The sequence below is a fragment of the Salmo salar genome, unplaced genomic scaffold, assembly GCF_905237065.1.
Source record: "Salmo salar unplaced genomic scaffold, Ssal_v3.1, whole genome shotgun sequence".
Taxonomy (NCBI): domain Eukaryota; kingdom Metazoa; phylum Chordata; class Actinopteri; order Salmoniformes; family Salmonidae; genus Salmo; species Salmo salar.
This window is the reverse complement of record NW_025549285.1, coordinates 1-22,528: the sequence shown is the minus strand read 5'-3', so window position 1 is coordinate 22,528 and position 22,528 is coordinate 1. Positions and strand designations below refer to the sequence as shown.

The window sequence follows — 22,528 nt, the reverse complement described above, 5'->3', positions numbered from 1 at the left end:
GCCTAGGGCGATGCACCTAGGGGAGGTATCTCCTCTGGGCCCCGAAGGACGGGACGGTGATCGATTCGGAAGAGCAGGAGGAGGCAAGTTTGATAAGGACTCACCCCGCTCCTGTACAAGGGACCGAAGACAGCTTTTTAACAAGTGACTTTTTAAATACATTTTTATGTCTTAAAAATGTTTTTCTTTTTAAATCATTTGTACACATTTTAAATGGCTTTTACAGATTTGATGTTTTATACAACGAAAAGTACTTTCATTAATGGTTGTTTTTATTGGTGTAAACAACATGTACTTTTTAACAAATTCAAATGTAATTCAAATGCTGTGTTTTATGCCTCCATGCTGTTTGTTTGTGTATAAATGATGTAAAAATATAAATATGAGCTGTTTTTAAAGGAACTGTGACAATAAAACTTTTCCAAAAGAAAAAATCTGTTCTTATCAGTTTAATATCCGATACGTCCCCCATCGGGGGACTACATATTAAATGGATTTTTCGAACAGGGAGTCGGAAATGGGGCTTGCTCCGTCCGCTCCACGCATCGACCCGGTATTGCAGTACCTCCGGGAATGGTGCAACACTTTTCTCCCATTGTCAAGGAAAAAGAAATACACCAAATCTATGTAAAACAGCTAGCAGAAGAAGAGAAGGAATGAAAAAGAAGAATCATCCAAACTGAAACAAGTGCGAAGCCCCCTTCATGGGGGTCCCCCGTTTTCCCGCCATTTTACTTAAAAAAAAAAAAGAAAAAAAAAAATAATACATTGGCCAGGAGTGTGTGTGTGTGTGTGTGTGTGTGTGTGTGTGTGTGTGTTTTTGAGCCCCCCCCAAAAAATACAATCACTTCACCAGGATTGTTTGTGTGTGTGTGTGTGTGTGTGTGTGTGTGTGTGTGTGTGTGTGTGTGTGTTTTGAGCCCCCAAAAATACAATCACTTCACCAGGATTGTCTGTCTGTCTGTCTGTCTGTCTGTCTGTCTGTCTGTCTGTCTGTCTGTCTGTCTGTCTGTCTGTCTGTCTGTCTGTGACTTTTTACCCACAGCCCTCGAAAACTTGGAAGAGTGGGTTCGGGGACCACCCGCGGGGACCCGGCCTAGAGTGCACCGTGTGTGTCTCGGGCCCCGACCTCTGACTTCCATACGACTCTGGTTTCTCTTCATTACGCACAAGCCTTTCGCCTTTTACTAAAGACTTCCGTGGAGAGGAACACTTACGAGTTCAACGTATTTTTGGAAGGGCTTTGCTTCTGGCAGAGCCCGGTATCTTGTTTCAAGAGAAATTGACAGAGATGACGCCGAGACTTTTGCTCAGGCGTTTGACTTGAAGCCGGCTGACCGACCGGCGTATTTTTTCCACTCAAAGTAGTCGCTCGGGCAATTGAGTTCAAGCCCGACGATGACTGGTGTATTTGCCGGGCATTGAACAAATAGTCGCACTAGGATTAAAGAGCTAGTGACCTAACGACGCATTAGCGACTTTTAAAAAAAAACACACCCGCCTGTCACCAGGGAAGCGTTGGGTGAGGAGGAGCCAACTTTTGCCAAACCGATGAGGTCTGCCGAGGCCCCGGGACCCGGCGGGTGCAGGGGTCAATTTGTGGGTTATCGCTTCTCGGCCTTTTGGCTCAGATCAAGTGTAGTTACCTTGTCAGTGCTGCACTTGATCAGAGAAGCGATCGTAGGCCGGAGGGCGCCCGGGAAATTGTGCTATTTATTTTGTCAAATCATTATTTATTGTCATTATTGTTGTTTTTTTTTGTCTCACCCTTGTTTATTCTTTGTCCTGGGTTAGGTGGTGGTTTTGGTGGTGGACTACAGGTGCACCAGCACCTGTAGGGTGAGTTTAAAGGCCCTCTGGTCTTTTTTCCTTAGTTATTTAATTTATTTGTGTTTTTCCCCTGCTTGTCCTGTTTTGCATCTCTCCTCCCCTGTGTATCCTATAGTCCCCTCCTTAGCTCCTCCCATTGTCTTCAGTTGTGTGTTGTCTGCTAGCTGGGGTGGCTTTCTGGCTTGTCGGCCTGCTAGCTTTAGCTTGGCCTGCTAGCCTGCCCCTTAGGCGTGGCAGGCATTGTTTGACTGTTTTTTTTCTTTACCCCCATCCCCTTTGTATCCTTAGTTTTTTTCTGTTTCTTGTTATTTGTGTTGCCAACTGAGGGACCTTTTGCTGGCTAGCCTGCTAGCTGGTTAGCATAGCCTGGCCTGCTGGTGAGGCCTGCTAGCCTTCGTGTCCCTCAAGTTTGGGCAGGTGTTTGTTAGTCAGTGTGTCCCTTTTTCTCCCTTACCCCCCTTGTTCCCCTTTTACTTTAATTAATTTGTTTTGTTAGTCTTGTGCATTGTTAGTCTTACCCCCTAGTTTGTCTTCCCTTTTGGTTGGTGCGCCGTGTTTGTTTTTGTTGTAAGGCCTCTTGGCTGGTGGGCCTGCCAGCTGGTAGGCTTAGCCTGGCCTGCTGGCGGGGCCTGCTAGCTTTCTAGCCTTAGTTTGGTTGTGTGGTTTAATTTTTGTCTCTCCCTTTTGTGCCTCTCCCTCTTGTGGAAAATATAAAACAAAAAATTCCCCTCCTAGTGTTCCTTCCCATTGTTAATAAGATTAGTTTGGTGCTGTGCTAGATAGGTTGTTGTGTGTCCCGTGGTGCTGGTAGGCCCGGTTAGCTTAGTCTGGCCGAGCCTGCCAGCTTCCTCGGGTGTCTTACACCCCTTTCCTTCTTCCCAACCCCCACACCCAACCCCCTCTCCCCCCCCCCCTTCCTTTCCCTCCCTTTTTTCCCTTCCCCTCCCCCCCTTTTTCACCGGTGTTGGGCTGTAAAGGGAGTGGGCCTCCATCATGTCAGCAGCACAGGTTGGCATGAGGAGGCACCATGCAGTGCGCCTCCTCTTAAAGGAGAAGGGAGGGAAAATAATGGAGTTATCCCGATTGGATTTCTCCAGAAAATTCCTCCAGAAAGAGCTCGGTTTCCATCCCGCGCAGGTAAACTGCATCTTAGCCCTTCCCTATGGGAAGGGCTTCGATGTCAGTTTTGCCAACGCCAGCTTCCTGCGGGAGTTCTGGGGGCAACTCCAGAACTCCCTGAACATCCAGGGGTCCCTCACAGCCATGTTTGAGGTGACCAAGCTGACGGATAATAGCATTAAAACCGTTATTATCCGTATGTACAATGAAACCGTACAGCCGGAGGACGTTGCAGTATGGCTGGGCAGGTACTGCAACGTGAAGGGGCCCTTGGTCCAGGTGAAGGATCCCGATGGGATCTGGACAGGGGCCTGGAGGGTGACTGTCCAGCAGAGGGAGGATCCTGGGGGCTATGGTGGGTTGAAAGCCATCCCATCCACCATAGTCCTCGGAGAGAATAGAGGCCATGTTCACTACCAGGACCAGCCCAAGCTGTGCCGTAAGTGTGGTGAACATGGCCACCTGGCAGAGGCCTGTAAAAAGGTCGTCTGCATGAAGTGCCGGGAGGTGGGCCACCGCTACGAGGAGTGCACGAACGGAAGGTCGTGCAACCTCTGTGGCGAGCGGTCCCACCTCATCCGCGGCTGCCCCTTCTCCTGGGCCAATAAGGTCAGGGCCGAAAGGAGGGAGAGGGAGACGGCGGCCGCGGACCGGACTTCTGAGCGCCAAGGGGAGGGAACGGCAGTTGCCGAGGAGGTGGTGGTGGAGCCGGTGGTGGTTGAGAATGTAGTGGTGGAGCCGGTGGTAGTGGAGGGCGCGGAAGGTGCAGTGGTGGAAAAAGTGGGAGGAGAGGACAACCCCCCCCAATCCCCTGCCCCAGATTAATGTGACCCCTGAAGGAGAAAGGGCCGAGAAAGACGGCCCCGGAGAGATCTTGAGTGAGAACTCCCCAAGTGGGTCAGACAGTATGGAGACTGTGTCGGAAAGAGATATGGGAGAGGGGTGGAGATTCTGGAGGAACACCTCCCCCACGAAAAAGAAATGCGGAGGAGCTCTCCGACCCCGAACAAGGCGATGAGAAAAAGGGCAAGGTGGAATGGGAGAGCTCCCAGGGGAGGAAGAACCCAGAACCTTCCCCCCAACTCCCCCCAACACAATCTCCTTTTTAAGTCCGGTTTTAACCTCCTCTCCCTGCCATCCCCCGTTACCCCGGGCGGAGAGAGAGGAAGTACCAGAAAAATAACCTCCTTTCAACTGTTTAAATGCCTTTTCATTTAGCACTGTTTTTACTCACCTTTTTATGGCTTTTAACATCACCACTATAAATGTGAGAAGTATAAAAACAGAAATAAGAGCACAGTCGGTTTTATCCTTTTTAGAAAGGTTTAATTCAGATGTGTTTTTATTACAGGAGTGTGGTCTACCCTTTTTATCCTCTTATAGGAAATGGGAGGACAAGTGGCAGCATGGGCCCTCCATTTGGAGTGGCTCAAATTTTAATAAAAATGACGGTGTTGCCATTTTAATCAAGACCCCACATGTGGTGGTGAGGGGGAGCACGGTGGTGGTAGGTGGGCGCGCTCTTTTAGCCAATTGTACTTTTATGGGGAGGGATTTTAACATGCTAAATGTGTATGGTTTTAACGATAAACATGACCGGTGCGCACTTTTAGAAGACTTGCAGTCCCACATGCTAGGGAGGGATCCTCTAGTGGTGGGTGGGGATTTTAATTGTGTTTTAAATAGAGCAGACAGGAGAGGGGCGGGAGAGGATTTTAAGGTAGATAGGTCAAGTGTTTTATTGCAAGGGCTGTGCAGGGATTTTAAACTGACTGATTGTTTTAAAACCCTGCATCCAAGAGAGGAGGGCTTCACCTGGACCAGTGGTGACGGCACCAGAGCCTCTCGCATTGACTATCTGTTTACCCGGGACTGCCCCCAACTGATGCTAGAATAACCCCTGCCTTTTTCTCAGATCACGTAATGCTGACGTGCACCCTTTCACTAACTTCGGGTGTGACTGTGGGAAGAGGGCCCTGGAAATTGAACTGTTCCCTTTTAGAAGATGATAGAGTAGTTAGCCAGTACAGGGAGCAGTTCAGCCAGTGGCAGACGCTACAGGACTTCTTTGACACACGAGCACAATGGTGGGAAATGGTGAAGGGTAGGACGAGGACTTTCTTTAGAGAGATAGGAAAGAAGAAAAGCAAAGAAAAAGATAGACGCATGGTGGGACTGCAAAAGCGACTGGAAAGATATTTTAACCTTGGCCAACAGGGCCTTGATTTTAACTATGAAATTAAAGAAGTAAAAAGGAAATGGCACTTTTAGCTGAACAGAAAAGTAAGGGGGTTATTTTAAGAAGTAAGGAGAGGGAATTAGAAGAGGGGGAGAAGTGTACAAGGTACTTTTTAAGAAAATAGTTAGTAAGGGTAGGACAATGACAGGTTTAAAAAATAAAGATGGGTTTTTAAAAACAGACACAGAGGGAATGAAAGAAGTAGTCGAGGATTTTTATGGGGAACTGTTTGGGGAAAAAGTTGTATGTGAGGAAACCATGGGGGACGTTTTAACATACATTGACAAGATTTTACCCAACACAGACGACCTGACAAAAGACTTGACGAGGACAGAAATTGACCAAGGACTGAAACATTTTAAGAGGGGTAAATCACCGGGGGAGGACGGCCTCCCTTTGGAGTTTTATCTGACCTTTTGGGATGTTTTAGCCGATGAACTTCTGACTGTTTTTACTGACTTTGAATACCTCGACAGACTACCTGACAGTTTTAGAGTGGGGATCGTGACTCTTTTATATAAGAAAAACGACAGGACGGACCTGAAGAACTGGAGACCGATAACCCTTTTAAATTTTGATTGTAAACTTTTTACCAAGGTTTTAACACTCAGAATGTCTTCTGTCTTAGGGGAGGTGATCCACCCGGATCAAACCTGTGCCATTCCCGGAAGGAAGATCACGGACAGCCTGATACTGATCCGAGATGCCATCTGTTATGCGAGAGACAGAAACATGCGGCTTGTAGTCCTAAATTTAGATTTTGAAAAAGCCTTTGATCGGGTCTCGCACCAGTACCTCTTTAAGGTACTGCAAAAAATGGGTTTCCCGGACAGGTTTTTAGCTTGGGTGGGACTGCTGTACGGGGATATCACCAGCAAAATCCTTGTAAATGGGCATCTGTCAAAAGCAGTGGGAGTACACTGCGGCGTCCGTCAGGGCTGTCCTTTATCTCCCCTTCTGTTTGTGGCCGGCATTGAACCACTGGCACAGGTCTTGAGAAGGGACCAACGGATCAGTGGGGTGGGTATCCCGGGAGTGGGGGATGACCGCCAAGTGCGTTTTTTACATGGACGACGTCAATATTTTATGCACCGACCTTTTATCCGTCGACAGGACCCTGGACAGGACTGACTGGTACGGACGAGCCTCTGGGGCGAGACTGAACAGAGACAAGACAGAGGCCCAATTTTTCGGACCGTGGGCAGACCCAGACTTGACCAGACTACCACTGACTGTGAAAACGACGGACATAAGGGTACTCGGGGTAAAGTTTGACAGGGAGGGAGGAGGGAGAGGTAATTGGAGTGGGATCCTGGGGACAGTAAGACAGAGACTGGGATTTTGGGGACTACGACAGCTGACTTTTGAGGGCAAGGTTTTAATCATTAAAGCAGTGATTTTACCTGTGCTTTTATTAATCAGTTCTGTTTTTATCCCCCCTAGGAGAACTCTTTTAGCCCTGGAGCGGATGCTGTTTTACTTCTTGTGGGGGAGCAAGTGGGAGAGGCTGAGGAGGGAGGTGGTCAAGAGGCCCAGGTCCAAGGGGGGGAAAGGCTTGCCTGACCTCTACTTGTTCCTGGGCAGCCGCTACACAGCGTTACATCTTACTCTTGCCACCTCCCCGGCCACCAATAAGACCCAGGCCCTCGCAAGGTTCTGGCTGGGATCTTACCTCAGGTCTCTGAGGCTGATCCCAGTCGACCTGCGAGCCCCAGTCTCTTTCCTGCTTCCCACACACTACGCCCAGCTCCAGAAGTTTTTAAGACATTTTAAATTGGAAAAAGAAGCAGTCACAGTTTTAACTAAACATCGCTCTCTTCTCTCTCTTGTGCAGGATCGGGAACCAGTGTGTCCAGTGCGCGGGCTTGCTATAGGCGAGCCCACAACGGTTTGGCGTAATGTGGCCCATCCTGCTCTCCTGAATCAGCACCGGGACCTGTCCTGGATGGTCGCCCATGAGATCCTCCCGGTCAGGGCCGTCATGCACTCCCGGGGCATGGCGAGGACATCCGCGTGCCCCCGACCAGGCTGTGGCCAAGAGGAGTCGGTGAGGCACTTGCTCTGGGAGTGCAGAGCCGCCAGGGACCTGTGGAAGGAAGTAGGCCCCCTGATCTCCCCGTGTCTGCCAGCAGGGGAGGACCTAACGCCCCAGCTCGTGCTGTATGGGGTGGGCCGAAGGCCTATTCCACCAAAGGCCTTCACCAAGCTCTGGCCCACCCTCACGTGTCTGAAGGCAGCACTGTGGTCCTCCCGCAATCTGCTGGTAGCGAAACAGGTCAACACCACCCCCCAGGCAGTGGCCATGGTAGCCACAGAAGCCCTGGGGTGGTACAGAAGGAAGGGGGCCTCGACCCCAGGCGAAGGGTCCCCCACAACACCCAAGGTCCCTGCGGCCACGGCCTGACAGCGCTGCGGCGCCTAGGGCGATGCACCTAGGGGAGGTATCTCCTCTGGGCCCCGAAGGACGGGACGGTGATCGATTCGGAAGAGCAGGAGGAGGCAAGTTTGATAAGGACTCACCCCGCTCCTGTACAAGGGACCGAAGACAGCCTTTTAACAAGTGACTTTTTAAATACATTTTTTATGTCTTAAAAATGTTTTCCTTTTTAAATCATTTGTACACATTTTAAATGGCTTTTACAGATTTGATGTTTTATACAACGAAAAGTACTTTCATTAATGGTTGTTTTTATTGGTGTAAACAACATGTACTTTTTAACAAATTCAAATGTAATTCAAATGCTGTGTTTTATGCCTCCATGCTGTTTGTTTGTGTATAAATGATGTAAAAATATAAATATGAGCTGTTTTTAAAGGAACTGTGACAATAAAACTTTTCCAAAAGAAAAAAATCTGTTCTTATCAGTTTAATATCTGATACGTCCCCCATCGGGGGACTACATATTAAATGGATTTTTCGAACAGGGAGTCGGAAATGGGGCTTGCTCCGTCCGCTCCACGCATCGACCCGGTATTGCAGTACCTCCGGGAATGGTGCAACACTTTTCTCCCATTGTCAAGGAAAAAGAAATACACCAAATCTATGTAAAACAGCTAGCAGAAGAAGAGAAGGAATGAAAAAGAAGAATCATCCAAACTGAAACAAGTGCGAAGCCCCCTTCATGGGGGTCCCCGTTTTCCCGCCATTTTACTTAAAAAAAAAAGAAAAAAAAAAAAAATACATTGGCCAGGAGTGTGTGTGTGTGTGTGTGTGTGTGTGTGTGTGTGTGTGTGTTTTTTGAGCCCCCAAAAATACAATCACTTCACCAGGATTGTTTGTGTGTGTGTGTGTGTGTGTGTGTGTGTGTGTGTGTGTGTGTGTGTGTGTGTGTGTGTGTTTTTGAGCCCCCCAAAAAATACAATCACTTCACCAGGATTGTGTGTGTGTGTGTGTGTGTGTGTGTGTGTGTGTGTGTGTGTGTGTGTGTGTGTGTTTTTGAGCCCCCCAAAAAAATACAATCACTTCACCAGGATTGTGTGTGTGTGTGTTTTTGAGCCCCCCCAAAAATACAATCACTTCACCAGGATTGTCTGTCTGTCTGTCTGTCTGTCTGTCTGTCTGTCTGTCTGTCTGTCTGTCTGTCTGTCTGTCTGTCTGTCTGTGACTTTTTACCCACAGCCCTCGAAAACTTGGAAGAGTGGGTTCGGGGACCACCCGCGGGGACCCGGCCTAGAGTGCACCGTGTGTGTCTCGGGCCCCGACCTCTGACTTCCATACGACTCTGGTTTCTCTTCATTACGCACAAGCCTTTCGCCTTTTACTAAAGACTTCCGTGGAGAGGAACACTTACGAGTTCAACGTATTTTTGGAAGGGCTTTGCTTCTGGCAGAGCCCGGTATCTTGTTTCAAGAGAAATTGACAGAGATGACGCCGAGACTTTTTGCTCAGGCGTTTGACTTGAAGCCGGCTGACCGACCGGCGTATTTTTTCCACTCAAAGTAGTCGCTCGGGCAATTGAGTTCAAGCCCGACGATGACTGGTGTATTTGCCGGGCATTGAACAAATAGTCGCACTAGGATTAAAGAGCTAGTGACCTAACGACGCATTAGCGACTTTTAAAAAAAAACACACCCGCCTGTCACCAGGGAAGCGTTGGGTGAGGAGGAGCCAACTTTTGCCAAACCGATGAGGTCTGCCGAGGCCCCGGGGCCCGGCGGGTGCAGGGGTCAATTTGTGGGTTATCGCTTCTCGGCCTTTTGGCTCAGATCAAGCTTGGTACCGAGGTGCCCCAAAGCCCGCTGAGCCAAAAGGTCGAAGGAAGGCAGGAGGGAGGAAAGTTTGTTGTTTTTGGTTTTTTGAGAATCACGGTTGGTGTATTTTGCCGCTCTTTTCAGTTTTTACTTTTTTGGAGGAAAGGCAGGAGCGGAGGAGAGTGCGCCAAGCTCCTTTGCGGAGATGGCGCAAAATACTACATGGAGGCCAGTCCCTAGGATGGGGCTGGCGAATACGGTGCGCTTTTCCTGGAGGGATAAGGCGATGGAGCCAATTGACAGAGACGCTTTTGGGAGGACCATCTTGATCGGTATCCTTGGGCTGACGGTGGAGGATGTGTTCTGCCTACAAGAAAACCCATTAGAGGGTGCATATGATGTGGCATTGCACACGGAGAAATAAGCACGACGAGATTCTCAGAAAGGTGAGAGAAGTGGAAAAGGAGAAGCCGATGTCTCATTACTTGGTGACCAGCTTGGCGAAGAGCAATTTCCGAGTGGTTAACGTGAACATTTACAACCCTTACGTTAAGGACGAGGAGGTGAGGGCCTTTCTGGGGAGATACATGGATGGTGTCTCCTCAGGAAGGCACCTCAAAGATTCCCTGGGCTTTTGGACCGGGAGGAGGGGTTTCCAGGCCCTCCTAAGAGAGGACCCAAATGGATTGGGTGGATACCTCCATCCTCCGGCGATGTTCTCCCTGGGGGCTGACCGGGGGACGTTGCATTATGCCCGTCAGCCTCCGTTCTGCAGGCGTTGTATGGCCTACGGTCATATCCTCGCCTCGTGCAGCACAAAGAAGTGCAGGTATTGTGGATCTACGGAGCACGAGGCGAGGGACTGTGACGCGCCGAAGGCATGTCACGGGTGTGGCATGCTGACGCACCTGTGGCGTGAATGCCCGGCGCGTCAGAGGTCATACGGCGTCTGCAGCAGGGGGGAGCGAGAGCGGAGGATGGGGGAAGAAGAGGAGAGGAACAAGAGGAAAGAAAAGGCACGGAGGAAAAGGACACAGTGCGGGAGGAGAAGGAAAGAGCGGCAGCGGGAGAAGAGAGAAAGAAAGAAATGGACTTGGTGGAACCAGAAGGACGGAAGGCTGAAGGAGAGGAGGAGCAGGAGGAGGAAAGAGACAGAAGGGTGGAGGGGCTGGAGAAGACGGTGGTGGAGAAGAAGGGGACGAGAAGGCTGAGAGGGAGGAGACAGGGAAGACGGTGGTGGAAGAGAAAGAGAGAGAAAGAGAGGAGACAGAGAAGGCAGTGGTGGCGGGACCAGAAGGAGAGGGAGTAAAGGAGTGGGGGGACAGTAAAGAGGTAAGATCACGAGTAGAGGAGCTGAGGGAGATGGTAGGGGGGCTGACGGACACGGTGAATGACGCGGTGGGGGGCCTGACGGACGCAGATAGGGATGTTCCTGCTGCGCCTCCACCGATAAAAAGACCTAAAAGAGGGAGCGCTAAGGACAGCAGGAGGAGGAAGGCTGGTAAGGGGGGGTAGGGCAGGGGGAGAGGATGCGGGGCCCTCATGGGCTCCCCTCCTCTTCATGCTCTTTACACCCCTGGCTGAGCTGGACCTTCCAGGCATGGCCCAGGGTTGGGGGACGGAGGAAGGTGGTAATTTTCCTGTTTGAGGGCACTGGGGTGCTCGGGCCAGAGTCAGGAGGAGGGCGGGGTGATAGATTTAAGTGGGGGCACAAGACAGAGTGTTCGCTTGTGCCGGGCGCTGATTCTGTATCCAGGGGAGAGGGGATGGTGGCCGACGGAGGAGCGTCAGGAGTGGAGGAGGCGTCCCCGTCGGTCGGGAGGATGGGGTGAGTTTATTTGGATTTTTTGTTGTTAGTATGGGTTTGGTTTGTAGGTGAGAAGGGGAGGGAAGATGCTTTCCCATGGGTCTTTGTTTAAGGGTTTTTGGTTTGTGTAATTATTATAAATGCCTATGTTATGATTTTGATTGGAATATATGGTTTTGTATTGAACGGCATAGAACGTAATAAATATATTTTGTAAAAAAAAAAATCTGTTCTTATCAGTTTAATATCTGATACGTCCCCCATCGGGGGACTACATATTAAATGGATTTTTCGAACAGGGAGTCGGAAATGGGGCTTGCTCCGTCCGCTCCACGCATCGACCGGTATTGCAGTACCTCCGGGAATGGTGCAACACTTTTCTCCCATTGTCAAGGAAAAAGAAATACACCAAATCTATGTAAAACAGCTAGCAGAAGAAGAGAAGGAATGAAAAAAGAAGAATCATCCAAACTGAAACAAGTGCGAAGCCCCCTTCATGGGGGTCCCCCGTTTTCCCGCCATTTTACTTAAAAAAAAAAAAAAAAAAAAAATACATTGGCCAGGAGTGTGTGTGTGTGTGTGTGTGTGTGTGTGTGTGTGTGTGTGTGTTTTTGAGCCCCCCCCAAAAAATACAATCACTTCACCAGGATTGTGTGTGTGTGTGTTTTTGAGCCCCCCAAAAATACAATCACTTCACCAGGATTGTCTGTCTGTCTGTCTGTCTGTCTGTCTGTCTGTCTGTCTGTCTGTCTGTCTGTCTGTCTGTGACTTTTTACCCACAGCCCTCGAAAACTTGGAAGAGTGGGTTCGGGGACCACCCGCGGGGACCCGGCCTAGAGTGCACCGTGTGTGTCTCGGGCCCCGACCTCTGACTTCCATACGACTCTGGTTTCTCTTCATTACGCACAAGCCTTTCGCCTTTTACTAAAGACTTCCGTGGAGAGGAACACTTACGAGTTCAACGTATTTTTGGAAGGGCTTTGCTTCTGGCAGAGCCCGGTATCTTGTTTCAAGAGAAATTGACAGAGATGACGCCGAGACTTTTGCTCAGGCGTTTGACTTGAAGCCGGCTGACCGACCGGCGTATTTTTTCCACTCAAAGTAGTCGCTCGGGCAATTGAGTTCAAGCCCGACGATGACTGGTGTATTTGCCGGGCATTGAACAAATAGTCGCACTAGGATTAAAGAGCTAGTGACCTAACGACGCATTAGCGACTTTTAAAAAAAAACACACCCGCCTGTCACCAGGGAAGCGTTGGGTGAGGAGGAGCCAACTTTTGCCAAACCGATGAGGTCTGCCGAGGCCCCCGGGGGCCCGGCGGGTGCAGGGGTCAATTTGTGGGTTATCGCTTCTCGGCCTTTTGGCTCAGATCAAGTGTAGTTACCTTGTCAGTGCTGCACTTGATCAGAGAAGCGATCGTAGGCCGGAGGGCGCCCGGGAAATTGTGCTATTTATTTTTGTCAAATCATTATTTATTGTCATTATTGTTGTTTTTTTTTTGTCTCACCCTTGTTTATTCTTTGTCCTGGGTTAGGTGGTGGTTTTGGTGGTGGACTACAGGTGCACCAGCACCTGTAGGGTGAGTTTAAAGGCCCTCTGGTCTTTTTTCCTTAGTTATTTAATTTATTTGTGTTTTTCCCCTGCTTGTCCTGTTTTGCATCTCTCCTCCCCTGTGTATCCTATAGTCCCCTCCTTAGCTCCTCCCATTGTCTTCAGTTGTGTGTTGTCTGCTAGCTGGGGTGGCTTTCTGGCTTGTCGGCCTGCTAGCTTTAGCTTGGCCTGCTAGCCTGCCCCTTAGGCGTGGCAGGCATTGTTTGACTGTTTTTTTTCTTTACCCCCATCCCCTTTGTATCCTTAGTTTTTTTCTGTTTCTTGTTATTTGTGTTGCCAACTGAGGGACCTTTTGCTGGCTAGCCTGCTAGCTGGTTAGCATAGCCTGGCCTGCTGGTGAGGCCTGCTAGCCTTCGTGTCCCTCAAGTTTGGGCAGGTGTTTGTTAGTCAGTGTGTCCTTTTTTTCTCCCTTACCCCCCTTGTTCCCCTTTTACTTTAATTAATTTGTTTTGTTAGTCTTGTGCATTGTTAGTCTTACCCCCTAGTTTGTCTTCCCTTTTGGTTGGTGCGCCGTGTTTGTTTTTGTTGTAAGGCCTCTTGGCTGGTGGGCCTGCCAGCTGGTAGGCTTAGCCTGGCCTGCTGGCGGGGCCTGCTAGCTTTCTAGCCTTAGTTTGGTTGTGTGGTTTAATTTTTGTCTCTCCCTTTTGTGCCTCTCCCTCTTGTGGAAAATATAAAACAAAAAATTCCCCTCCTAGTGTTCCTTCCCATTGTTAATAAGATTAGTTTGGTGCTGTGCTAGATAGGTTGTTGTGTGTCCCGTGGTGCTGGTAGGCCCGGTTAGCTTAGTCTGGCCGAGCCTGCCAGCTTCCTCGGGTGTCTTACACCCCTTTCCTTCTTCCCAACCCCCACACCCAACCCCTCTCCCCCCCCTTCCTTTCCCTCCCTTTTTTCCCTTCCCCTCCCCCCCTTTTTCACCGGTGTTGGGCTGTAAAGGGAGTGGGCCTCCATCATGTCAGCAGCACAGGTTGGCATGAGGAGGCACCATGCAGTGCGCCTCCTCTTAAAGGAGAAGGGAGGGAAAATAATGGAGTTATCCCGATTGGATTTCTCCAGAAAATTCCTCCAGAAAGAGCTCGGTTTCCATCCCGCGCAGGTAAACTGCATCTTAGCCCTTCCCTATGGGAAGGGCTTCGATGTCAGTTTTGCCAACGCCAGCTTCCTGCGGGAGTTCTGGGGGCAACTCCAGAACTCCCTGAACATCCAGGGGTCCCTCACAGCCATGTTTGAGGTGACCAAGCTGACGGATAATAGCATTAAAACCGTTATTATCCGTATGTACAATGAAACCGTACAGCCGGAGGACGTTGCAGTATGGCTGGGCAGGTACTGCAACGTGAAGGGGCCCTTGGTCCAGGTGAAGGATCCCGATGGGATCTGGACAGGGGCCTGGAGGGTGACTGTCCAGCAGAGGGAGGATCCTGGGGGCTATGGTGGGTTGAAAGCCATCCCATCCACCATAGTCCTCGGAGAGAATAGAGGCCATGTTCACTACCAGGACCAGCCCAAGCTGTGCCGTAAGTGTGGTGAACATGGCCACCTGGCAGAGGCCTGTAAAAGGTCGTCTGCATGAAGTGCCGGAGGTGGGCCACCGCTACGAGGAGTGCACGAACGGAAGGTCGTGCAACCTCTGTGGCGAGCGGTCCCACCTCATCCGCGGCTGCCCCTTCTCCTGGGCCAATAAGGTCAGGGCCGAAAGGAGGGAGAGGGAGACGGCGGCCGCGGACCGGACTTCTGAGCGCCAAGGGGAGGAACGGCAGTTGCCGAGGAGGTGGTGGTGGAGCCGGTGGTGGTTGAGAATGTAGTGGTGGAGCCGGTGGTAGTGGAGGGCGCGGAAGGTGCAGTGGTGGAAAAAGTGGGAGGAGAGGACAACCCCCCCCAATCCCCCTGCCCCAGATTAATGTGACCCCTGAAGGAGAAAGGGCCGAGAAAGACGGCCCCGGAGAGATCTTGAGTGAGAACTCCCCAAGTGGGTCAGACAGTATGGAGACTGTGTCGGAAAGAGATATGGGAGAGGGGTGGAGATTCTGGAGGAACACCCCCCCCACGAAAAAGAAATGCGGAGGAGCTCTCCGACCCCGAACAAGGCGATGAGAAAAGGGCAAGGTGGAATGGGAGAGCTCCCAGGGGGAGGAAGAACCCAGAACCTTCCCCCCAACTCCCCCAACACAATCTCCTTTTTAAGTCCGGTTTTAACCTCCTCTCCCTGCCATCCCCCGTTACCCCGGCGGAGAGAGAGGAAGTACCAGAAAAATAACCTCCTTTCAACTGTTTAAATGCCTTTTCATTTAGCACTGTTTTTACTCACCTTTTTATGGCTTTTAACATCACCACTATAAATGTGAGAAGTATAAAAACAGAAATAAGAGCACAGTCGGTTTTATCCTTTTTAGAAAGGTTTAATTCAGATGTGTTTTTATTACAGGAGTGTGGTCTACCCTTTTTATCCTCTTATAGGAAATGGGAGGACAAGTGGCAGCATGGGCCCTCCATTTGGAGTGGCTCAAATTTTAATAAAAATGACGGTGTTGCCATTTTAATCAAGACCCCACATGTGGTGGTGAGGGGGAGCACGGTGGTGGTAGGTGGGCGCGCTCTTTTAGCCAATTGTACTTTTATGGGGAGGGATTTTAACATGCTAAATGTGTATGGTTTTAACGATAAACATGACCGGTGCGCACTTTTAGAAGACTTGCAGCCCCACATGCTAGGGAGGGATCCTCTAGTGGTGGGTGGGGATTTTAATTGTGTTTTAAATAGAGCAGACAGGAGAGGGGCGGGAGAGGATTTTAAGGTAGATAGGTCAAGTGTTTTATTGCAAGGGCTGTGCAGGGATTTTAAACTGACTGATTGTTTTAAAACCCTGCATCCAAGAGAGGAGGGCTTCACCTGGACCAGTGGTGACGGCACCAGAGCCTCTCGCATTGACTATCTGTTTACCCGGGACTGCCCCCCAACTGATGCTAGAATAACCCCTGCCTTTTTCTCAGATCACGTAATGCTGACGTGCACCCTTTCACTAACTTCGGGTGTGACTGTGGGAAGAGGGCCCTGGAAATTGAACTGTTCCCTTTTAGAAGATGATAGAGTAGTTAGCCAGTACAGGGAGCAGTTCAGCCAGTGGCAGACGCTACAGGACTTCTTTGACACACGAGCACAATGGTGGGAAATGGTGAAGGGTAGGACGAGGACTTTCTTTAGAGAGATAGGAAAGAAGAAAAGCAAAGAAAAAGATAGACGCATGGTGGGACTGCAAAAGCGACTGGAAAGATATTTTAACCTTGGCCAACAGGGCTTTGATTTTAACTATGAAATTAAAGAAGTAAAAAGGAAATGGCACTTTTAGCTGAACAGAAAAGTAAGGGGGTTATTTTAAGAAGTAAGGAGAGGGGAATTAGAAGAGGGGGAGAAGTGTACAAGGTACTTTTTTAAGAAAATAGTTAGTAAGGGTAGGACAATGACAGGTTTAAAAAATAAAGATGGGTTTTTAAAAACAGACACAGAGGGAATGAAAGAAGTAGTCGAGGATTTTTATGGGGGAACTGTTTGGGGAAAAAGTTGTATGTGAGGAAACCATGGGGGACGTTTTAACATACATTGACAAGATTTTACCCAACACAGACGACCTGACAAAAGACTTGACGAGGACAGAAATTGACCAAGGACTGAAACATTTTAAGAGGGGTAAATCACCGGGGAGGACGGCCTCCCTTTGGAGTTTTATCTGACCTTTTGGGATGTTTTAGCCGATGAACTTCTGACTGTTTTTACTGACTTTGAATACCTCGACAGACTACCTGACAGTTTTAGAGTGGGGATCGTGACTCTTTTATATAAGAAAAACGACAGGACGGACCTGAAGAACTGGAGACCGATAACCCTTTTAAATTTTGATTGTAAACTTTTTACCAAGGTTTTAACACTCAGAATGTCTTCTGTCTTAGGGGGAGGTGATCCACCCGGATCAAACCTGTGCCATTCCCGGAAGGAAGATCACGGACAGCCTGATACTGATCCGAGATGCCATCTGTTATGCGAGAGACAGAAACATGCGGCTTGTAGTCCTAAATTTAGATTTTGAAAAAGCCTTTGATCGGGTCTCGCACCAGTACCTCTTTAAGGTACTGCAAAAATGGGTTTCCGGACAGGTTTTTAGCTTGGGTGGGACTGCTGTACGGGGATATCACCAGCAAAATCCTTGTAAATGGGCATCTGTCAAAAGCAGTGGGAGTACACTGCGGCGTCCGTCAGGGCTGTCCTTTATCTCCCCTTCTGTTTGTGGCGGCATTGAACCACTGGCACAGGTCTTGAGAAGGGACCAACGGATCAGTGGGGTGGGTATCCCGGGAGTGGGGGATGACCGCCAAGTGCGTTTTTTACATGGACGACGTCAATATTTTATGCACCGACCTTTTATCCGTCGACAGGACCCTGGACAGGACTGACTGGTACGGACGAGCCTCTGGGGCGAGACTGAACAGAGACAAGACAGAGGCCCAATTTTTCGGACCGTGGGCAGACCCAGACTTGACCAGACTACCACTGACTGTGAAAACGACGGACATAAGGGTACTCGGGGTAAAGTTTGACAGGGAGGGAGGAGGGAGAGGTAATTGGAGTGGGATCCTGGGGACAGTAAGACAGAGACTGGGATTTTGGGGACTACGACAGCTGACTTTTGAGGGCAAGGTTTTAATCATTAAAGCAGTGATTTTACCTGTGCTTTTATTAATCAGTTCTGTTTTTATCCCCCCTAGGAGAACTCTTTTAGCCCTGGAGCGGATGCTGTTTTACTTCTTGTGGGGGAGCAAGTGGGAGAGGCTGAGGAGGGAGGTGGTCAAGAGGCCCAGGTCCAAGGGGGGGGAAAGGCTTGCCTGACCTCTACTTGTTCCTGGGCAGCCGCTACACAGCGTTACATCTTACTCTTGCCACCTCCCCGGCCACCAATAAGACCCAGGCCCTCGCAAGGTTCTGGCTGGGATCTTACCTCAGGTCTCTGAGGCTGATCCCAGTCGACCTGCGAGCCCCAGTCTCTTTCCTGCTTCCCACACACTACGCCCAGCTCCAGAAGTTTTTAAGACATTTTAAATTGGAAAAAGAAGCAGTCACAGTTTTAACTAAACATCGCTCTCTTCTCTCTCTTGTGCAGGATCGGGAACCAGTGTGTCCAGTGCGCGGGCTTGCTATAGGCGAGCCCACAACGGTTTGGCGTAATGTGGCCCATCCTGCTCTCCTGAATCAGCACCGGGACCTGTCCTGGATGGTCGCCCATGAGATCCTCCCGGTCAGGGCCGTCATGCACTCCCGGGGCATGGCGAGGACATCCGCGTGCCCCGACCAGGCTGTGGCCAAGAGGAGTCGGTGAGGCACTTGCTCTGGGAGTGCAGAGCCGCCAGGGACCTGTGGAAGGAAGTAGGCCCCCTGATCTCCCCGTGTCTGCCAGCAGGGGAGGACCTAACGCCCCAGCTCGTGCTGTATGGGGTGGGCCGAAGGCCTATTCCACCAAAGGCCTTCACCAAGCTCTGGCCCACCCTCACGTGTCTGAAGGCAGCACTGTGGTCCTCCCGCAACCTGCTGGTAGCGAAACAGGTCAACACCACCCCCAGGCAGTGGCCATGGTAGCCACAGAAGCCCTGGGGTGGTACAGAAGGAAGGGGGCCTCGACCCCAGGCGAAGGGTCCCCCACAACACCCAAGGTCCCTGCGGCCACGGCCTGACAGCGCTGCGGCGCCCTAGGGCGATGCACCTAGGGGAGGTATCTCCTCTGGGCCCCGAAGGACGGGACGGTGATCGATTCGGAAGAGCAGGAGGAGGCAAGTTTGATAAGGACTCACCCCGCTCCTGTACAAGGGACCGAAGACAGCCTTTTAACAAGTGACTTTTTAAATACATTTTTATGTCTTAAAAATGTTTTCCTTTTTAAATCATTTGTACACATTTTAAATGGCTTTTACAGATTTGATGTTTTATACAATGAAAAGTACTTTCATTAATGGTTGTTTTTATTGGTGTAAACAACATGTACTTTTTAACAAATTCAAATGTAATTCAAATGCTGTGTTTTATGCCTCCATGCTGTTTGTTTGTGTATAAATGATGTAAAAATATAAATATGAGCTGTTTTTAAAGGAACTGTGACAATAAAACTTTTCCAAAAGAAAAAAATCTGTTCTTATCAGTTTAATATCTGATACGTCCCCCATCGGGGGACTACATATTAAATGGATTTTTCGAACAGGGAGTCGGAAATGGGGCTTGCTCCGTCCGCTCCACGCATCGACCGGTATTGCAGTACCTCCGGGAATGGTGCAACACTTTTCTCCCATTGTCAAGGAAAAGAAATACACCAAATCTATGTAAAACAGCTAGCAGAAGAAGAGAAGGAATGAAAAAGAAGAATCATCCAAACTGAAACAAGTGCGAAGCCCCCTTCATGGGGGTCCCCGTTTTCCCGCCATTTTACTTAAAAAAAAAAAAAAAAAAAAATACATTGGCCAGGAGTGTGTGTGTGTGTGTGTGTGTGTGTGTGTGTGTGTGTGTGTGTTTTTGAGCCCCCCAAAAAAATACAATCACTTCACCAGGATTGTTTGTGTGTGTGTGTGTGTGTGTGTGTGTGTGTGTGTGTGTGTGTGTGTGTGTGTGTGTGTGTGTGTGTTTTGAGCCCCCCAAAAATACAATCACTTCACCAGGATTGTGTGTGTGTGTGTGTGTGTGTGTGTGTGTGTGTGTGTGTGTGTGTGTGTGTGTGTGTGTGTGTGTGTTTTGAGCCCCCCCAAAAAATACAATCACTTCACCAGGATTGTGTGTGTGTGTGTTTTTGAGCCCCCCCCAAAAATACAATCACTTCACCAGGATTGTCTGTCTGTCTGTCTGTCTGTCTGTCTGTCTGTCTGTCTGTCTGTCTGTCTGTCTGTCTGTCTGTCTGTCTGTCTGTCTGTCTGTCTGTCTGTCTGTGACTTTTTACCCACAGCCCTCGAAAACTTGGAAGAGTGGGTTCGGGGACCACCCGCGGGGACCCGGCCTAGAGTGCACCGTGTGTGTCTCGGGCCCCGACCTCTGACTTCCATACGACTCTGGTTTCTCTTCATTACGCACAAGCCTTTCGCCTTTTACTAAAGACTTCCGTGGAGAGGAACACTTACGAGTTCAACGTATTTTTGGAAGGGCTTTGCTTCTGGCAGAGCCCGGTATCTTGTTTCAAGAGAAATTGACAGAGATGACGCCGAGACTTTTTGCTCAGGCGTTTGACTTGAAGCCGGCTGACCGACCGGCGTATTTTTTCCACTCAAAGTAGTCGCTCGGGCAATTGAGTTCAAGCCCGACGATGACTGGTGTATTTGCCGGGCATTGAACAAATAGTCGCACTAGGATTAAAGAGCTAGTGACCTAACGACGCATTAGCGACTTTTAAAAAAACACACCCGCCTGTCACCAGGGAAGCGTTGGGTGAGGAGGAGCCAACTTTTGCCAAACCGATGAGGTCTGCCGAGGCCCCCGGGGGCCCGGCGGGTGCAGGGGTCAATTTGTGGGTTATCGCTTCTCGGCCTTTTGGCTCAGATCAAGCTTGGTACCGAGGTGCCCCAAAGCCCGCTGAGCCAAAAGGTCGAAGGAAGCCCGGAGGGAGGAAAGTTTTTTGTTTTTGTGCGGCTTCTTTTTGAAGAGAGTTGTTTTCTTTACCCGAAGAACATGGAGGAGAATATCCCGAACAGGACTGTTCCGGGGGTCGGACTGGCCAACACGGCAAGATTTGCGTGGAAGGATAAGGAGGTGGAGCAATTCGGGAGGGAAACGTTCGGGAGAACCATCCTGATGGGTTTGCTCAAGCTTGGGGTAAAGGACGTTTTATGCCTCCAGGACAATCCATTAGAGGGCGCGTATGATGTTACGTTCCATACGGAGAAGCAGCATGAGGAGACGATGCGGAAGGTGAGGGATTTAGTGGACGTACGACCTATGTGTCACTATGCGGTGAAGAGCTTGGCAAAGACCAATTTTAGGTTTGTGACGGTCACTATGTATAACCCTCACGTGAAGGAAGAAGAGGTGAGGACTTTCCTGGGGAGATATATGGACAACATCTCCTCAGGAAGGCTCCTCAAGGACTCACTAGGGTTTTGGACTGGGAAGAGAGGGTATCAGGCCCTTCTTAGAGAAGACCCAGGGGGCCTGGGAGGCTACCCTCCATCCTCCGGCGATGTTCTCCCTGGGGCTGACAGGGGACGTTGTACTATGCACGTCAGCCCCGTTCTGCAGGCGCTGTATGGCCTATGGTCATATCCTCGCCTCGTGCAGCATAAAGAAATGCAGGTATTGTGGATCTGCCGAGCACGAGGCGAGGAACTGTGACGCGCCGAAGGCATGTCACGGGTGTGGCATGCTGACGCACCTGTGGCGTGGATGCCCGGCGCGTCAGAGGTCATACGCGTTCTGCAGCAGGGGGGAGCGAGAGCGGAGGATGGGGAAGAAGAGGAGAGGGACAAGAGGAAAGAAAAGGCACGGAGGAAAAGGACACAGTGCGGGAGGAGAAGGAAAGAGCGGCAGCGGGAGAAGAGAGAAAGAAAGAAATGGACTTGGTGGAACCAGAAGGACGGAAGGCTGAAGGAGAGGAGGAGCAGGAGGAGGAAAGAGACAGGAGGGTGGAGGGGCTGGAGAAGACGGTGGTGGAGAAGAAGGGGACGGAGAAGGCAATAGAGAGGGAGGAGACAGGGAAGACGGCGGAGGAAGAGAAAGAGAGAGAAAGAGAGGAGACAGAGAAGGCAGTGGTGGCGGGACCAGAAGGAGAGGGAGTAAAGGAGTGGGGGACAGTAAAGAGGTAAGATCACGAGTAGAGGAGCTGAGGGAGATGGTAGGGGGGCTGACGGACACGGTGAATGACGCGGTGGGGGGGCTGACGGACGCAGATAGGGATGTTCCCTGGCTGCGCCCTCCACCGATAAAAAGACCTAAAAAGTGGGAGCGTAAGGACAGCAGGAGGAGGAAGGCTGGTAAGGGGGGGGTAGGGCAGGGGGAGAGGATGCGGGGCCCTCATGGGCTCCCTCCTCTTCATGCTCTTTTACACCCCTGGCTGAGCTGGACCTTCCAGGCATTGCCCAGGGTTGGGGGACGGAGGAAGGTGGTAATTTTTTGTTTGAGGGCATGGGGTGCTCGGGCCAGAGTCAGGAGGAGGGCGGGTGATAGATTTAAGTGGGGGCACAAGACAGAGTGTTCGCTTGTGCCGGGCACTGATTCTGTATCCAGGGGAGAGGGGATGGTGGCCGACGGCGGAGCGTCAGGAGTGGAGGAGGCGTCCCCGTCGGTCGGGAGGATGGGGTGAGTTTATTTGGATTTTTTTGTTGTTAGTATGGGTTTGGTTTGTAGGTGAGAAGGGGAGGGAAGATGTTTTCCTGGGTCTTTGTTTAAGGGTTTTGGTTTGTGTAATTATTATAAATGCCTAGTTATGATTTTGATTGGAATATATGGTTTTGTATTGAACGGCATAGAAAGTAATAAATATATTTTGTAAAAAAAATCTGTTCTTATCAGTTTAATATCTGATACGTCCCCCATCGGGGGACTACATATTAAATGGATTTTTCGAACAGGGAGTCGGAAATGGGGCTTGCTCCGTCCGCTCCACGCATCGATCCGGTATTGCAGTACCTCCGGGAATGGTGCAACACTTTTCTCCCATTGTCAAGGAAAAAGAAATACACCAAATCTATGTAAAACAGCTAGCAGAAGAAGAGAAGGAATG

At 50.1% G+C, this 22,528-nt stretch overlaps 1 protein-coding gene, 4 non-coding genes and 5 pseudogenes across 5 annotated transcripts; all 10 read left to right on the top strand.

Annotated features, from left to right (window-relative positions):
- The first annotated feature begins 10 nt into the window (after positions 1 to 10).
- On the top strand, positions 11 to 7,826 carry LOC123736202 (uncharacterized). The gene is made up of 3 exons (XM_045713162.1): positions 11 to 25; positions 1,795 to 1,839; positions 7,023 to 7,826. Exons 1-3 carry the CDS (start codon positions 11 to 13, stop codon positions 7,590 to 7,592), a joined length of 630 nt encoding a protein of 209 aa, XP_045569118.1. The 3' UTR covers positions 7,593 to 7,826.
- Positions 413 to 587, top strand: LOC123736240 (uncharacterized; annotated as a pseudogene).
- Positions 1,144 to 1,260, top strand: LOC123736254 (U5 spliceosomal RNA). Its single transcript, XR_006766016.1, has one exon. It is a non-coding gene; the product is annotated as a U5 spliceosomal RNA (small nuclear RNA).
- A 191-nt stretch (positions 7,827 to 8,017) lies between the features above and the next one.
- LOC123736232 (uncharacterized) lies at positions 8,018 to 8,193 on the top strand (annotated as a pseudogene).
- Positions 8,194 to 8,905: 712 nt separating this feature from the next.
- Positions 8,906 to 9,022, top strand: LOC123736253 (U5 spliceosomal RNA). Its single transcript, XR_006766015.1, has one exon. It is a non-coding gene; the product is annotated as a U5 spliceosomal RNA (small nuclear RNA).
- Positions 9,023 to 11,390: 2,368 nt separating this feature from the next.
- LOC123736243 (uncharacterized) lies at positions 11,391 to 11,564 on the top strand (annotated as a pseudogene).
- A 502-nt stretch (positions 11,565 to 12,066) lies between these two features.
- LOC123736251 (U5 spliceosomal RNA) lies at positions 12,067 to 12,183 on the top strand. Its single transcript, XR_006766014.1, has one exon. It is a non-coding gene; the product is annotated as a U5 spliceosomal RNA (small nuclear RNA).
- A 6,754-nt stretch (positions 12,184 to 18,937) lies between these two features.
- LOC123736244 (uncharacterized) lies at positions 18,938 to 19,112 on the top strand (annotated as a pseudogene).
- Positions 19,113 to 19,863: 751 nt separating this feature from the next.
- On the top strand, positions 19,864 to 19,980 carry LOC123736250 (U5 spliceosomal RNA). Its single transcript, XR_006766013.1, has one exon. It is a non-coding gene; the product is annotated as a U5 spliceosomal RNA (small nuclear RNA).
- Positions 19,981 to 22,284: 2,304 nt separating this feature from the next.
- LOC123736237 (uncharacterized) lies at positions 22,285 to 22,456 on the top strand (annotated as a pseudogene).
- The last annotated feature ends 72 nt before the right edge of the window (positions 22,457 to 22,528 follow it).

Excerpts from the sequence above, each read along its gene's own strand:
- LOC123736202 (XM_045713162.1), top strand. Across the intron at positions 1,840-7,022 it reads GGTGCACCAGCACCTGTAGG|GATCGGGAACCAGTGTGTCC; the intron begins GTGAGTTTAAAG and ends TCTCTTGTGCAG.